Source organism: Pyrenophora tritici-repentis, chromosome 6 (genome assembly GCF_003171515.1).
Source record: "Pyrenophora tritici-repentis strain M4 chromosome 6, whole genome shotgun sequence".
Taxonomy (NCBI): Eukaryota; Fungi; Ascomycota; class Dothideomycetes; order Pleosporales; family Pleosporaceae; genus Pyrenophora; species Pyrenophora tritici-repentis.
The window spans coordinates 1,268,598-1,285,328 of NC_089395.1; the positions used below are offsets into that span (position 1 = coordinate 1,268,598).

General features: G+C 49.8%; 5 protein-coding genes across 5 annotated transcripts; 1 reads left to right on the plus strand and 4 right to left on the minus strand.

Moving 5' to 3' along the window:
* Positions 1 to 166: 166 nt before the first annotated feature.
* Positions 167 to 2,639, minus strand: PtrM4_116980 (uncharacterized protein; the record flags this gene model as incomplete). Its single annotated transcript, XM_066108247.1, has 6 exons — positions 167 to 1,014; positions 1,147 to 1,192; positions 1,243 to 1,289; positions 1,352 to 1,650; positions 1,757 to 2,097; positions 2,421 to 2,639. 6 exons carry the CDS (start codon positions 2,637 to 2,639, stop codon positions 167 to 169), a joined length of 1,800 nt encoding a protein of 599 aa, XP_065961432.1.
* A 243-nt stretch (positions 2,640 to 2,882) lies between these two features.
* On the minus strand, positions 2,883 to 4,686 carry PtrM4_116990 (uncharacterized protein; the record flags this gene model as incomplete). The annotated part of the gene is made up of 3 exons (XM_066108248.1): positions 2,883 to 3,491; positions 3,545 to 3,871; positions 4,393 to 4,686. The coding sequence occupies 3 exons, from the start codon at positions 4,684 to 4,686 to the stop codon at positions 2,883 to 2,885; spliced, it is 1,230 nt and encodes a 409-aa protein (XP_065961433.1).
* Positions 4,687 to 5,737: 1,051 nt separating this feature from the next.
* On the minus strand, positions 5,738 to 8,379 carry PtrM4_117000 (Aminotran-1-2 domain containing protein; the record flags this gene model as incomplete). Its single annotated transcript, XM_066108249.1, has 3 exons — positions 5,738 to 7,454; positions 7,504 to 7,909; positions 7,980 to 8,379. The coding sequence occupies 3 exons, from the start codon at positions 8,377 to 8,379 to the stop codon at positions 5,738 to 5,740; spliced, it is 2,523 nt and encodes an 840-aa protein (XP_065961434.1).
* Positions 8,380 to 9,552: 1,173 nt separating this feature from the next.
* On the plus strand, positions 9,553 to 11,330 carry PtrM4_117010 (CypX, Cytochrome P450; the record flags this gene model as incomplete). Its single annotated transcript, XM_001935050.2, has 3 exons — positions 9,553 to 9,700; positions 9,760 to 10,372; positions 10,454 to 11,330. 3 exons carry the CDS (start codon positions 9,553 to 9,555, stop codon positions 11,328 to 11,330), a joined length of 1,638 nt encoding a protein of 545 aa, XP_001935085.2.
* An 832-nt stretch (positions 11,331 to 12,162) lies between these two features.
* PtrM4_117020 (Mating-C multi-domain protein) lies at positions 12,163 to 16,343 on the minus strand (the record flags this gene model as incomplete). The annotated part of the gene is made up of 2 exons (XM_001935051.2): positions 12,163 to 15,330; positions 15,378 to 16,343. 2 exons carry the CDS (start codon positions 16,341 to 16,343, stop codon positions 12,163 to 12,165), a joined length of 4,134 nt encoding a protein of 1,377 aa, XP_001935086.2.
* Positions 16,344 to 16,731: the final 388 nt, after the last annotated feature.

Genomic DNA, 16,731 nt, shown 5'->3' on the forward strand with positions numbered 1-16,731 from the left:
TATATTCATGTCTTTAGCCTCCTTATCACCACATAGCCTTCTCTACTACAATACAACACGAGATCGTTCCTCTATCCTTCGTAAACGCCTCTTTTGCAATATTGCGATAGCAACATTCATCTTTCCATGGAGGTCTGAATCAGAGTCTGAGTCTTGGTGGCTGTCTTCAAGTTCTTGTAGACGGTTCAGCTTTTCCCCCAGTGCTAGCTCTTGAGGGTCTTGTACAGTACCATCTTCTTGGATATTGTTGCTGGAGCAACTGTGCAATTTCTTTGTCAAGATCCTCAATTTCCTTGCGTAACACGGCAACTGGCCGGGGACCACCTGTACCAGCGATCAAAGGGCCTTCGAACTGCCGCTTCAGTACAGCGAGCTCTGTTGCCAGATTTTGACGATATGGTGTATAGTCTTCACGCCACCTTGCACACCTGCCATACTTGTTGTCGTTCATCTGCAGGGATGTGGGAGAGCAGCGAACTGGTTGTTTGTACGCCTCCCTGGTATACGCCAAATCCACCGCCGGTCTCGTGCTGTCTGCGATGACGCTAGTAAGGGGCTCGGCAATGCGGCTCTCATGCTCTACCAAGAAGCACACAGGGTGCGACTCAAAGCGGTATTTCCCGTCTTCGACCGCCACGCGGAACGCCGCTTGAACCATGTGGTGGAACCAACTAGTGTCGACCGTGACATGCTGTTGTAGGCACCGCGTAACGGACAAAGCATAACCAACGTACTTGAAAGATTTGGGGAAGGGCTTGTCGAGCTGGTCGTCGGGGAGTTGCCCAATGCGGTCATTCAGCGCAGTGCAGAAGGTCATAACCTGCATAGCCCGCTGCTGTGACCCCTCGAGACACCAATGATGGCCATTTTGGATGTCTTTAGCGCAACTCTTGGTAGTCGCTCGTATGTTATCAAGTTCTGATGCCGCTACGAAAGACCTAAACTTGCCGGATACATAGTCTAGAAGCCGCTTGGTAACCTTCTTGAACTCGTTGGGTGTCGGGGCATGGCCTTCTGGGTTTACCAGGTGACGAATGTATATAGCTGGCGCGGACTTTTGATTTGATCACATGCTCCAGGGTGAAGTGCCGTCCGTCAACTGATATTGTATCTCGGGCTCTTGTCTACTCGCGTGGCATAGATTACCGCCAACGATAGCTTCCAAGGTCTTTTGCGGAATGGAAGCAAGAATCTAGGTAACATTAGCTTTTCTTCTCATGACAGTGTGTAGACCGCACTCACCTCAACCGCCGCGACGCGAAAATCCGGCCCATCCATACTCCTCGCCACTACGTGGCGGTCGCCAACCTCCTCGTGATAGACGGCAATTGTCACGGCCATAAGGCCGAACCCGAGTTCTTTTGCGTAGTTGATGCGGGGTCGCCGAGCACGCGCTGTGGTTTCGTTTTTTGGTCAGGAGTGAGGGGCAAGATGGTGATTTTAGCCATGGTAGTGTTGAGCTGCTGTATCTCCCTACGCGGTATCTTCGGGTGGATGGGGTCTTCTTCAATAGGCGGCGAGCTTGACCGCGGTTTGAATGCCGTCTGTGTTGTCGGGGAAGTGTCACGCTGCTGCAGGAGGTCAGCCATTCGGAATGATGGAGCTCCGGCCCGCTGATTGCGCGAGCTGTAGGTCTTTTTTTTGCCCATGCTTGGTGGCATGTTAGTAGATGGTGCGTTGGCACTGAACAGAAGTGGCACGTCATGGTATTACTCGCACCTGCCCGCAACTACATGATTATCTAAGCCCTACCCACCCACGCATCCAGCATGTCTGCATGCTCTGATATTTGTCTTTGAGCTTGCCCATTCTCTCGCGCAACTGTATGGCTACAATTCTGACTAGATTGAGTCTTGCCTGGAGGGTCTTGATGCAGTGCTGGTCTTGATTTGCATTTGACTGCAAGGCGGCAACATCCACACGATATCGCTCTAGGAGCTTCCTGCCGAGATCCTCGGCCATCTGCATATGCCTCTGCAATTCAGAAACGGTATGCTCGAGCCTGGCAATATCGGCCGTGTTTTGTTGCAATTCTTGATCTTGTGGCTTGGCAGTCTTTCTCCAAAAATGCAGGCTATGCTTTTGTTTACTTGCAGTCTATACAGATGTTACAAAGAAAAAGTTTTCGTGTCCTTCAAGGATAAGGACTAACTAACTGAATAACCAAACAACCAAAGCACATTCAAGCTGTCTGCTTGACGGCACCCGCCTATCACGCTTTTTCGCGGTGCTCAAGTGGTTGATGATTGCGCCATGAAAAGTCCCTTGTCGCGCAAAATAGTACTTTTGGGACTTAAACAAGGATAAACCAAGAAATCAAGTTGCTTCAGTAAAGATAAGAAGACAAAAAACTCAAATAATCGGAAGGGTATACGCAGAAAGATAAGGCCGTCTCTTTACTTAGTCACGTCCATACTGACTTCCATGTTGAATTTCTTGATCCAGTGGTAAATCTGCTCACGCATACATAAATTGGCAATCGTTGTCTCGATCTTCTCCAACAGTGGAGCCTTTTCGTTGTCGCCGACTGCCACCAGATTTTCATCGTTGTCCAGGTACCAAACACCGTAATTCTGCGTCTCGTCGCCGGCTTGCCTCTTTGACTTGACCTCGATCTCGTGGTTGGCGTTCCGGCGCATTCTGCCCAACATGTGTCCAAGGCTCCAGTCTATTAGGAGAAACCCCTCGTCGGTATCTTCGAATTCTTTGCTCGCGATGATTTCATCTATTAGGGCATCGGTAGGGAGGCGATCTATGGGTAAAGGTGCACCTGTCGACCCGGAAGCCCGTTCTATACCAGGTGTTACCTCGTCACTGTACGCAAATGCGGCGTAGTGTACCCGCTCATATTTGAGAGTAAAGAGACGTTGACGGCGCGCCTTCTACGCCAGTGGCGCAGCGATAACAGACGATCCCTCTCGATTGCTGGTTTGCGACTGAGAGTTAGATGCAATGTTGTCATCCTTGGGGCTGCCGGCAACGGGCTCTGAGGTAGCGCTCTTTCCCGTGCGTTGTCGCTTTGCTGTGCCCTCTTGCGCCGCTGCTTGCCGCTTCCTCGCACCGGTGTTGCTTGCCTTCACTTTACCTCTGTGTGTGCTCTTGAATGCACTCTTTCCTCGGCCATTAGTCGATTTATCGACTGTTTTTGCCGCCTTGTCTTTGATCTTTTTGGCCTTCGCAGGCTGCTCATTTGTCTTGAATCGGATGTCGTACAGTAAGCTTTCTAAGCGACCTAGTCTGTCCTCCTTGGCTGACGACATCTCTTTTCCGGTACCTACTGGGTCAGTGACTTTCGGAGCGTTGGTTTTCAGGTCATCTGTCTCTGGGTCTCCGGTCGAGTTGATCCACTCGATCCAATCGGCCGCTACAATCCATGACCTCTCAGGGTCGAGATAATCTGGTATTGCGCCAACGTTGTCTAGATGCCCGATCATCTTGTCGACTTGGCGATATATCTGGTCGCTCGTGGGGTTGTTTGGCAGGCCGAATGGCTGTTCGACTCGTCGCGCGCGGAAGTTTCGCATTCGCTTTGCTTCTGGGGTACGGTCACTGTCGGGTCGCTATCGGCTTGCACCTTCAAGTGGTCGAACTTTATTTGAAGCTCGTCGCCTTTGTGGATTCTCTTGTGTAGCAGTAAATTTACAGCTGGTCTTCCCTTAACTGTCTTCATCCCAGACAGATCGGCGCCGTTCGTAGCTGTATGATTCACGGGCATTTTGGTGAGGGCGGACTTCAGTAGCTGTTTAGCGACAGCCGTAGGCACCTCCTGGTGGACTTTGGTGAATTCTTCTCCAGGCTTCCAGGTAACGTGGTCTCCGTTCAACTGGTTATCGTATTCCGATACGGGTATCGCGGTTGCCTGTTCGCCGGGCTTTGACGTGTACAGTCTCCATTCTCACCCTTGATGGTGGTGCCAACTACCAAGTTGAGGATAAGCGACGTCTTTGGGTGAAAGCAGGTCGCATGTGTCGCAGTACATAGCCAAGCGGCCTGTTCTACTGTTCCGGGGTCAAGCTGTTTCGCGCTAGCGATAAAGGTCTCGGCCGGCGAAAAAGGCGATCGTCCTCGATACGTCTTCTTGGGTCGCTTGCAAGATGAGGTAGGTTTCAGCCTTGGCCCGTCGTGATCGGATGTATCCGAGTGTGTTATCACTCAGAACCCCGACCTTGCTCTGCCGTTTTTTGTGTCTGTACCGTCTGTTGCGCCGGCTTTGGTTTTGGAGGCGACCTTCGCAATCGACTCTTTCTTCTTCGGATCTGGCGCCAATGGTAGCTGTTGGTGGCGCGGAGGTGGCTGCACTGGAAGCGTGATGGGATGCTATCCTGAAAGATCGGTGTTGGTGTTGGAAGTGTAAGTACCCTCAGCCACTGTTGTGTTTCAGTACTAGCGTACCTTCTCTATCGGTTGCGCCTCGTTTCTGTGCTCCAATGCGTGCATAACCAACTTCTTAGACATCCCATATGACTTGATGTTTGCGCCAATTGATGACTGAATTCTGCGGGCCATGGTATTCAGCACCTCGTCCTTCATTGTGCGTACAAAATCCGCTGCTTTGCATCCTTCCCAGGCGCCAACTGGCAGTCCGATATACACGTTGCCGGATTCGTCTGACCATGTTGCTTGACAAGCTATGCGGCTGAAAAGCGCAGATGCTGTAGTCATGGAAGCCTCAGTGTCGGATACCATTTCTGCGCCGCAGCGAGGACAGCCTGGCGTTTATTCTGGTAATTCACAACCTCATATTCAAGTGCGGCTATGAGCTGCTGTAACTGCTCACATGTGTCTTAGGTGTTGTCTTGTACTCCGATGGGTGCGGCAACAGTCCGGTCGAATGAATAAGTTCCACTTCTTTCGCACTGTCGACGGTTTGTCGAATTGCTTGCGAGCGGCGGATGAGTGGACGCGCCTAGGTGACATAGAATACTTGACAGTTACAGTATTGGTAGACGTCGGTATTCTGTTTCTGATAGAAATGCTTGGCGCCTACAGTGTTCGTTTGACTCGAGTATGTCAAGTATTTCATGTCACCCAGGTGCCGTCAAGTGTGTCGACGGAAGGCGTCGTGTTGAGGTTTTCACCTGCATGCTTGCCAAGTATTGACATGTTGTGTTGATTGCGGTGCACCTGATGGTATTGTATGCTTGTAGCTCTTTCTGAAAATTGAGGTTGTGGGTGTAGGAGGGATGGTCATTGTGAGTGTGTGAGGTGTTTATATGGCAATAATACCACCTGAAGGTGAGAGACGCCCGCCGCCCGTCTGCTGCCTGCCGCCCTTCCAGACTCCGCAACAATCAATCGGATCGGCATGATTGATTCCTATCTAGGTTAAAGGCTGCCTAATGAAGTAATTCTTTAACCTATATAGGAATCAATCATGTCAATCGATTGATTGTTGCGGAGTCTGCGCCCTTCTGCCCCAGTTGAGAGTCGTAAGGGCGGTAAGGAGGGCGGTGAGAACAGTGACAGCGGTATGTGAGCAGACTTTCGATATTTGAGCTGATGGAAGACTCTCGAACGATATTGTGAATTGGTTTGTCACGTTATAAGATACAATCTCGATATTCTATAATATCGTCTTCTCAAATTTCGTATATAAGATAGATAGTATCAACGTAGCTAGTAATACCCATATAACCTACTGTTTTTTAACTTGGGGGGGAAATTTAAATAAAATACTAAGCTATAGTAATAAAAGCCCGAGGCATAGGAAATTGCCATAGGAAGAACCGTTGCAGATTTAGAACACAAACAGTAGAAGGAGACTAACGGTCTGTAGAACGAAGAGGGCGAAGCCGAAATAGTAGAGATCGCCGAAGATCTTGCTCCTATGGAAGCCCCTTCCAGATTGGGTGCTCTTGTTCTCTAAGGCACAATGAGAAGTTGCCAAAGCCTCAGTTACCATTGCCATGTGCATCGGCAAAGGGGAAGTGCTGAACATGTAACAACAACTGCTATACCTGAGCTCTTCCACTATCGCCTTATCACCTGCAATATATCCACCGCAAAGGCCGAGAGCGCTTCGGTAGGATCCAGAGATCAAGATTCGGATAGAAAGCTCTTCCAATGGCTTGCTCACGTTTACAGCGGGTCCCAATGATATTTTCGAAGGCACGTTGGTTGGCTGACGTCCATCGTCGTTGTCAATAAGCAGAGTGACGTTATTCTTGTTTTTTCGCTGTGCTGTTGCAAGTCTGGCAGTGAGACCGCACAAATCGGTGCCAACGCCGCCACCCGGTCGAATGGAGACGTAAACCGTATTATAGACGCGTGCATCCCCATCTGCTGCCCTTAATAGCATGACTAACATTTCGAGCCCAGTATATGTTATAACAGTAGTTCCACAACTCCTTGAAGCAACGCGGAGTCCGTCTTTCACCGCGGAAGGTGCGTCTACAGGAACGAGAAAGTTGTGTTGGCTGTAGCTGATGATCGGCCGACATAGAGCAGCGACGGTAGACATAAGACCGAGTCCACTGTCAGCGTAAGTGATCGCGGCTGGCTGCCCGAGAATCACCGCAGTAAGGCTCTCTGCATCTAGATGAGGTAAGAATGTACCCAGAATAAAACGAGACGAGCCGGCTCCGAGACCATGTTTTTTGAGAGCTGCGTAGCCGGCCTGGACAATATTTTGGGGATGCCTTTCTTTTGCCATATGGCTCCCCGCTGCTTTGGCAATCTGGCTGTCCAACAAACAGGTCATTTCTTGCAAAGCTCGAGCGGTTTCTTCCTCCAGGATGGAGTCCCTAGACGTGATGGATTTGAAAAGGCGGCGTGTATTCTTGGAGGGTCTTGAAATCCCTATTTTATGGCACGCCTGCACCACGGCACTTACTAAGGTATTCACATCCTCATCAGTGAAATCGGGAGACAAGCCTATCCTCACTCGACTCTCCCATATTCCTACAGCTGGTTTGCTGATCGGAGGGCACACTAAACCAAGTTTGCGGAGTAGGTATGACAGCTCGGAAGCTCTGGTCGGGGCGCCTGTATGTACGGGAAGCATGGGAGTTTCGCCATCTCCGTATACATACACACCCTGAAGATCAAGCTCTTCGTGGCAAAATTCAGAGATACCTCGGAGTCTGGCGATGTTGTTTGCGAGATGCAGGGGCCTTTTCAAGGCCCAGAGGGCCTGCAGGATAGCTGCTGTAGGAAGCGATTCACATCTTTCGGCTAGTTTATCGTTTTGACAACGTAGAACCGCGTCGAAGCGCCTGGACGTACAAACAAAGCCGCCGATAGCCCCGACAGCCTTTGAAAAGGTTCCACTTCGGATATCTATAAGGTCTGCAGGAAGTTTCCTCGTAGGGTGTTTATCGTTCCAATACTCCAGGCATCCTCGACCCGTTCGCCCGACTGACAGGAATGAGTGGGCCTCATCGCAATAGAGGGTGAATTTGTAGCGTATTTTGAGCTCGTTAAGCGCCTCAAGAGGGGGCATAGTCCCGTCCATACTGGTTCATGTTAGATGCAGATATCGATAGTCTCAGTAGTAACAATCACCTGTATATGCCCTCTACGGCAACCATGATGTTCGAATACCTCCTCCCGGCTGTTCTGAGAATAGACTCCAGTTCTTCCATGTCGTTGTGCTTGAAGCGTTTCCGCATACCAGCTTCCGAGAGAAAAGATCCGACAAACATCGACTTGTGGCATTTCTCGTCCATTATGACCATCCAATCGTTTTGAATGATAGCGGGGAAGGCAAGGACATTGGCTCCGAAACCCGTGCTAGTGAGATGGCAGCAGTCATTGCCGAAGAAGGCAGCTATACTTCGAGACAATTCGCCTCGCAGCTCTTGTACGTCCCGAGCGCCACAGTGCGGTAACTGGTTCAGACATCTGCGTTGGAGTGCTTCGTACTCGACAGGCATCTTGTATAACCCAGCATAGTTGAAACTTCCGCCATCTAAAAACCAGAAATAGTGAATGTCAGGCAATGTTCTTCGTTAACAAAATTGTCTTCGCACTTGACTTACTAACACAACTATCTTGCTGGCCTAAGCTGTCTATCAAGCCGATTCGGCCCAACCCTGCTGTTATCACCACACGGTCGTTCAATCCGTACCAGCGATAGAACGGATCCACGACGTAATGGCTAAAGCGGGCATTGGCCGACAGAGCTTTGAATTGTTGTACACCATCTTGACTGCGAACCCAGATTTCGGATGAGGCGAATAGCATATACTCTCGTAGTTTTGCCAGTGTCCCAACCCGATTAGGGCAGGTTTCTCTTCGAAGTTTTTTGACCACCGAAATGTTCCAGTCTTTTTGCTTCTCAGACAGATCTGAAATTTTCGACTTTGATCTCTTACGATCTTCTTCCCTATCTTGTATTGTGAACATAGTCGGTATGGTCTCAGCTTGGCTGCGCGACATCTGGAGCCGACGTTAGAGGATGTTTCTCGGTTGAAGAATTGATATAAATGTTTGCGATGATTTGTCCAGTTGTGGTAGAAGGAAGGGAAAACAAGATAAGAGAGCTGTACAGATGTCAGCCTGGAGACAGTCATTGACAGAGTTCTTATATCGCCTTAAAGAAACATTTTACCAGGGCACGCTATCGGACGAGCAAAAGGATCGGCCATTTGCGCTGGCGAAAATAATGACTATTCAAAAGTGGGCTGCTATTGCCCACACAATAGTCGCATAATTCCTGTGACACGATACCACCAATAGGCCATGTTTGACTTCAAAGCGACCGCTGTAGTCACCACGCCTCTAGGCCTACACATCTGGATACTGCAGAGGGTTTGAAAATGCTGCTTAGTACGGGTCCCCTGTTATTTTCTTCCGATGAGAGAATCGCGCTCCATCCTAGGAGAATAGTTGTCTGTGTTGGAGTGCAGGGTAAGATCAGACGCAGATCCATCATTTCTTTCGGTAGAAGAAGACGACAGGGGGCCCATACTAGACAGCATTTACAAAACCCCTGTAGCTGGACTTCTGCGGTAGTCGCGGTTTGCGGTATGAATGGAATGCCGAGAAAATCTACAAATGAGCCATTTTCGACTTCAAGAAGGGTGATACATGTACGTCTCCAAACCGAAGATCTCGGGATACTGACTAAAGTCTAGCACATTGGAGGATTGCAGTATAAGTTACGTGTTAAGAAGATCTGCAATTGAGCCATTTTTCGCAATTCAGCAGTTCTCCGCAATTCAGCCCTTATCGTATTTCAGCAATTTTCCACATTCAGCCATTCTTCGTATCCAGCAATTTTCCGCAATTGAGCCATTTCCCGCATCTGAGCCATTTTCCGCAATCAGCAATTATCCGCAATTGAGCCATTTTCTACTTTAAGGAAGCCGGTACACCCACATCATGATCGTTTCGGATCACCGTATGCGGGATAATAGCTAAACTTGAGGGATGTTATAGGATTGTGGGATAAACCAGTTACTTAAGACTGTTATGGACGATCTTTATCAGTTGTCCTGTCGCGTTCAAATAGAACCAATTAAAGACACAATCGAAACCGCTCTAGGTCACTCTATTCTCAATCTCTCAAATCATTATAATATCTGTTCCAATTCTAGTATGATCCAAACTATGCTAGCTAGTCTCAACGGGCTGCAAGCGAGTGTTGCCATTTTCATATTCATTCTGATCTACTACAATCTTCGAAAATGGCAAATGTCAAGAAAGCTCAAGAGGCTTGGTGCAAGGGCGCCCGAAATCCAATCCTCTTGGCCGTTTGGTCAGTCCACCATAGACCAATAAAGCTGGTTAAGAATCGAAACTGACATCTGGGCATAGGCATTGATTTCATCTACAAATACGTGGTTGCTAGCGCCAATAATCAAGAGATCAGCTTTTTCGCCTCTTGCCTTGCGTCTGCTAGCTACAAGGACTCTTCCTCGACCATCTCGTCCTCGGGTACCAAAACCTCTACCTCAACCATTAAGGGCTCTTGTATGACTGCCCAGCTAAATAGTGGACTGTCTGGTCGTCTTGTTCTGACTGTCGATCCCTCCAACATCAAAACCCTTGTGAGCGAGATGTCCGATTATGGCAAGGGCGAACGGTTTCACGAAGTCTGGAAAGAATTCATTGGCGACAGTATCTTCGCCATTGACGGTGAGCTATGGGGAAAGACAAGAACCAAGATGAAGCCCATATTTTTCAAAGAAAATGTAGTCGACACAGCGATATTTGAGGGCCACGTAGCCCAGTTGATAGATATTCTAGACGAACGAGGTGATCGATCAGAAAGCCCAGATTTGTTGAACGTCTTCTTAAGGTATACGTTTGACGTAGCGACAGACTTCCTCTTCTCAGAAGCAACGAATTGTTTGAAATTCCCCCAGTTGAGAGTGGCGGAAGCATTCAAGTATATCCTTCAGAGGCAGAGTGACCTTGACAACATGGAGTAAGTACTTTTATCTCTCATCTTGCCAAGGCCTGATCCACTCCATATTATTCTCATAAGCTGTTTGCTGATAACAGACAGCGAATTCTCCTGGCTTCTCTCCCGCACGAAATTCCGTCAAGAGTTGAAGGTTTTGGACGATTTTGTCTATCCTTACATCTACAAGTCTCTAGCCTTGACGTCCGATCAACTCCAATCCAAACTCTCGTCTCGCGATAACCTCCTCGACTCTCTCGCACTCCACACTCGCGATGCCAAATTCCTGCGCGACCAAATGATCACCATACTCGTTGCCGGCCGTGACACCACGGCTGTAACACTCTCTTTCCTGTTCTTTGAGTTGAGCCGAAACCCTGTTGTTCTCGAGACGCTAAAAAAGGAAATTGTGGATAAAATTGGAGAGGGAGATGCAGCAACTACGCCCAGCGTCAAAGATCTGCAAGAAATGAAGATGTTGAACGCAGTCATTGACGAGACGTTTCGTTTCTACCCTCCAGTCCCGCTCAATTTCAGGTGTGCTTTGAGAGACACAACATTACCAAGAGGAGGAGGGGAAGATGGAATGCAGCCGATTGGTGTCCTGAAGGGTACAAAGGTGCTATTTTCAATCATGTTGGTACATAAAAATCCCGATCTATATCCCGCGATAGAGGGGAAGAGGTTTCACGACCCAAACAAGTGGATACCAGCAAGATGGCTGGATGCTGATGAAGGAAGGAAATGTTGGACACCAGAGCTTTGGAACTTCTTGCCATTCCATCATGGAAAGAGAGCCTGCCCCGGCCAAAAGTTTGCGCAGGTCGAGATTGCCTACACAGTGGCTAGGATTTTGCAGACATATAAGACAATCAAGATTATGGGCTGGGATCAGGCAGATAGTAAGGGAAGGGATTTGGAGTGCAGAGTCGCGGTTACGATGAGTCCAGCTGAGGAACTCAAGTATGTATTCGCGAGATGATAAATTCTAGCCTTGAAGATATATTGCCAACCAACATGGTTAGATCCTTACGTCTTGTAACGGTTCCTTAGAAGTCGATCTCCTATTGCGTGTCATTCTCGGCCTGTGCACCATTAAATAGTGTGAGGCATAAAATCACCTATGTCTTCGTGGAGAAACGGGTTAAGAAAGACACAAAGTACTACAGTACGTACGTCCGATAAGTTGTCCGGTTCGTCTAGGAATTAAGCTTAATAGCTCCCTTACTTAATAATACAGCTATTCGATAGAATAGCACTACCCCACCAATTCACGGCGCCACACATCACAAGAACGAAAAAGCAAGGCAAAGACCACTTCAGGATGCGTCAACCCAGTAGTTTGACATTGCAAAGAAGAAAAGTTACGCCAGTAGGTAGCCTACGACTATAACCCATTACGAAATGTTATTACTCATCGGGATATTTCAATCCGTCTATGCATCAAGTGTGAAACGCCAACCCCCAATAACCTCCTACACATGAGAAAGAGAAAGTGGGAAAAAGGCGATATTGCCTGATCTTTTGGAAGCCTGAACCTCAAACGCCATACCATGCAATGCGACAAAAGAGACAAAGGAGATAGGTTTTGAGAAAACGAATGGATACCGCGTTGGCGGTGATTGCGTCGAACTTTCGTCGCACAAAAGCAGTATGAGTAATTCCTTGGGATGCAGAGTGACAAACGCCTCAGAGCACGCGCTGCGTGTCTGTAGCGTTTGATCTCCAGCTTCAGCTTGGTAGAATATACTGATGGCTTCAATTAGTCCATGTTCTGATGATATAACGGTATTGCTTACTGTTGATGAACCCCATCATACCGCCTTCATCGCATGGGCAACCAATATAGGAACCAAAAGCACAGTGACAAGGCCAACATTAACGGCGATACCAGCGATGAGTGCTGTTCTCTTCGACTGCGGCGTGACGTGGCCAAGGCGACCTCCTGTAACCGAAGCGATGATGTTGTCTCCTAGGAAGCGAAAGAGAAGGATGGTGGGCGGCAGAAGGCAGAATGCTCCAAGAATTATCCATGACAATTTGCGTCGCCGTGCCTCATCAGCAGGATTGGTATCGCGCTCTATACAGAGGAGATGAGGCGAATGCTCTTGAACAAGCAGGCTTCGTGCAGGAGGAGAATGTATATCGAGGCTTGGGTGTGAAGGACGTAGCGGAGTGCTCGTGTCACTAGTCGATGGACGGTCGCTTCCGCTCATGACCCGTGTAATATGAGCACCATGAGTCGAAGTAGTCGATCGAATGTCTGGAGCAAGAAACATGTGCCGGAGCTTCGTCTGTCCTGGCACAGCAGACCGGCTCGTGCGACGCTGTGAACGTAGGAATGTGGTAGAGCTGCGCATATGCTGGCGGGAACCTGGATTCGGAGACTTTTCCTGAGTTGTGCTTAGACCCTTTGGTGTAGGGGAGAAAGACGTCTCAGACGATATTCTAATATGCTCTGGTGTGCTCTGTGGCAGAGTTTGACTGATGCGAGTGACGCTGCCTGTAGCGGGGAACGGCGATGCATAGAACCCGTTGTAGTCTGAACGGGTGCTCTGACGACCGACGCTTGAACTCAGCTTCACACCTGGGCTGCTAGTATCCGCAATGCTGCTACCAGCCTCGTGCATGCCTGTACCTCTAGGAGTACCAGTGAGATTGCCTTTTGGGCCGACAATTGAAAACTTCTCAAACGTGTTCTCGCGTTCGAGGCCTACAGGGCTGCTTTCAAAGGAACTCTCATCTGCAGTGCTTGATGTCGCTACGGTATCGTCGCTTTGAGATCGCTGATCCCTACGCGCCTGGTGCTTGGGTGCGACACTCTGCTGGTCGACAATAATATTATCATTGGGACCGGAAGCCAGCAGCTCTTGGGTCTCTTTGTCGCTAAAGGCGTATCGGTCTGCCCAAGGAGCAAATGCATAAGGCTGCTCGACAGCACCACGTCCCAAAACATCTTCGGGGTGTGTAGACAAATGAAGCACAGGTGTGGTTCTCGAAACGGGTGCGCTAATAGCCATTGGAGAAGACGACACATTCGGTGCGGTACGAATGATAGCGCGAGGCCTCAATTCCGGTGGCGAAGAGCTGAAATGGTGATGTTGTTCGGTGCGTTTCGGACTTAGATGGTTGTAGTAATCTGATCGAGCCGGAGAAACGGCCTGATTAGCCCAGGAAGGAAGTGACCTCTCCGAGGTTAGACCAAGGCTGTTACGAGTGCCCTCACTGCTGCTGTAGTCCGCAATGCTGTCCATTGACTCACGAGCTTTTGAACCAGGGCTGTCTCCGCCAACAGTCTCCCAGTCAGCTTTCTCCTCTGCTGTAGCTCCACCTTCGCCTGTGAAAGGATTCTCAACGTCTTGGGGGGCGCCAGACGACCTATTTGTCAACGTCTTGATTAGCAAGAGGCTCGCTGAGTTGCGCCTAGCCCACATCGCGGGTATCTTGCTACTGCTCTGGTGCTTGTCGACAGTGTCTTGAAAAATTTGTTCGGCCTGATCGAGTGCCTCTTTGGGGGTGCTTGGGCTTTGCGCACTCTCAGCTTGCGAATATGAAGACGAAGGCTCAAGCGGTTTGACTTCTGGTTGGGAGTAGGACGAGGACGGCTCCAAGATATGTGTGGCAACAAGTTTGACTGGGGTATTGGACGGTGATATCTGCAACAGCTCCCGCGTATTGCCATACGAATAGCCGGAGCTTTGTGAGAGAAGACCAGACTGCCCGGGATAAGACGGGATGAATAATGCATCATCATACTCAAACGGTGGCGCGAGAGGAGCCGCCCTATGAGGAGGTAAGCCGGGGTGTTGAGTAAAAGTAGGCCGCCTAGAGACAACGCGCTCAACCGGAGAAATGATGTTATCGTAATGGGGTGTGACAAACCGACGGACATCTGGCTCGACCATTGTCTGATGGACATGAGCGACGGCTGCACGGTTCACAAAAGGGTGTGAACCCGATTCGTTATGGCCTCCTACGTCTGTGTTTTCTTCGTGGGGCGTAGGCAAAGTCGTGTCTGTTGTTTCATTGGGGTTGTACTCGTCGATAAGTTTACTGATTGTGTCCGCTTTCGGATCCCCTTCCTCAACTGAACGCTGGTATGCCTCTTGGGCAAACATGTGCAACATCTGGCGGTCAACCCTATTAGAGCTGCTGTAATCGTACAGGCTGTCATGGTTGTTTCCATTCACAAAATTGTTTGTGTTCGCATTGCTATACCGAGCCAATTGATTGCCATGACTATTGCGTGTGCTTGCGGAATCCTGCTGGTAGTGCGATCTGTGCCGGTTATCTCCAGTGTAGATGGATGAGCTCGGGTATATTGAGTCGAGGTCGTCGTAGTAGGGTTTCGCAAAGCCGCCTTCTACAGAATATGGCAATTGGGAGTCGTCTATCCGCCCGATCTGGGTAGATGGTTCATCTGGTATCATGGACGAGAGTGGCTCGACCTCGACTTCATCCTCTTCGTCCATTTGCGCAATTTCCATTCCGTTCTGCTCGGGTGAGAATGCGTGGAAGCTTTGGAGAGAAGCAGGGCTGACGGGTGTCATTGGGGACATTGGACCGACTGGGAAGTACGAGGTCTCTGGCGTAGTGACATATGTTTGGTCCAGCGGGCGTGGGTACTCTCCATTCTTACTTATTGACGCCCTGCTGATGTTTTGGTCACGCATGTCCCGCAGCTCCTCACATTGTATCTTTACGGGCGTCTTTCCCAGCCTTTTGGTGAGACTGCGAGTCAATTCTTTCAAAGAAAAACGCGACAGGCGGGCTGATGACCTGGCGGGTAACGGGGGAAGCGCATTATCGGATTCCGGACTATAGAGTGGGGAAGTGTATGATGACGAATTGGCGCTCACAGCAGCGGGTGTTGGTGGAAGCGGGAGATCGGCGTTGGACTGTCTGGGAGAGTCTTCGGGACGTCTCAGAATACCTGCATGTGCTGCACGGAAGTCACCGTACACAGCTCGTTTGGGCGCCATCTAGTTGTTTGTTAGCCAATATCAACAGTGGCAATGAGACTCAGTACCTCGGAGTAAGCGTCTTCAGAGGTCCGCAGGGGGAGATAGTCACTCGAATCAAAATCTCGTGAGGGTGTGACGATGTCGTGCAGTAACAGCGAATCATGAGGGTTTACCACGTCGAACGATGCGCCACGATAATGGATAGTTGCGGGAGTTGCAGGCGGTGTCGCAGGCGCAGTCGTCGGGTAGTTCTGTGGGTTTATGCGGGTGGGCTCTCCTTCATTATGGGATGGAGATAGCGGCGGGTTTACCTGGCGGGGCGGCTGCGGGAATCGGGACACTGAAAATGTCGAGGGTGTAGATGTGGTTTGGGCTTCCCTTGAGTTTGTGCGCTCAGCGGACGAGAAGCTCAAGGCAGCGGGTGGAGACGAGCGCCGTGGTTGGGCAGAGTGTAGGTTTGCAAGCGGGGGAGGCAGAGATGCAGGGTCTCTGTTGACAAGCGGCTTTGGCAGTCTCTTTCTCGAGTTGAAGTAACGAACCTTACTAACCGAATTGGTAGTTGAAATGCTCGATACGCTACCTGTTTTCGCAAACGGCACTGCGGATTGCGATCGAAGCGGCCAATCAAGCAGCGGCAGTTGCTCGAAATGCGGCTCGTTTGACTTGAGCTGATAAGCTGATTGCGAAAAGTGAAGAGGACGTAGTGATGGGGCAGATTCTGAACGCTCTGGAGGAGCTACAGAAGGCACGCGTTCGATGTTACTCAAGGTAGACGCTGCAGGCTTTCTCCGGAGAGTTTTTCCTGGTGGTGTTCCCTTTCGCAGAAGCGTGGGCGTGTGTTGCTGCTTGCGATACTCGTGGATGGTGAGGAAGTGAACGGGAGTTCGGGAGGAAGCAGAAGATGTCACCGAATGGTGTGGAGAGTGGACAGGTGTCATAGGATTGCCAGCATGCATTCGCAGTGACATCCGATCAGGGACTTTGGGTGACAGCGAGCGGGGGCGGAATGCCGCCATATTCAAATCGTCCATGGAATCCATTCGATGCCACAGACCGGTTGTGGTGTTCTAGCTACCCAACCGCCTATCACCGATAAGGTGGCGACCGTCTCCGGGCTTTGGGTTCGTTGTTTTGCTTCAAAATGGGACGTGATGAGAGCTCTAGCGGATGCATGGCGACATGTATGCCATTGAATTGGTTGGTACAGGGCAGATCCAGTAGCTAGAGACTCTGGTCAGCAGTCGTCCCTGCTACACGCGGTGAACCTGCTAACCTCAGCAGCCTCTGGATGTCACCCTCGTCACCGAACTGATTCTGTATGTTCTTTCCTTAACCGGATAAGGAAAGGCAACAATAGAGTATCCCGAAACTTAGTAGTGGTACTCGTAGTTGTCTGGGGCTTATTAGGATGGAACGACG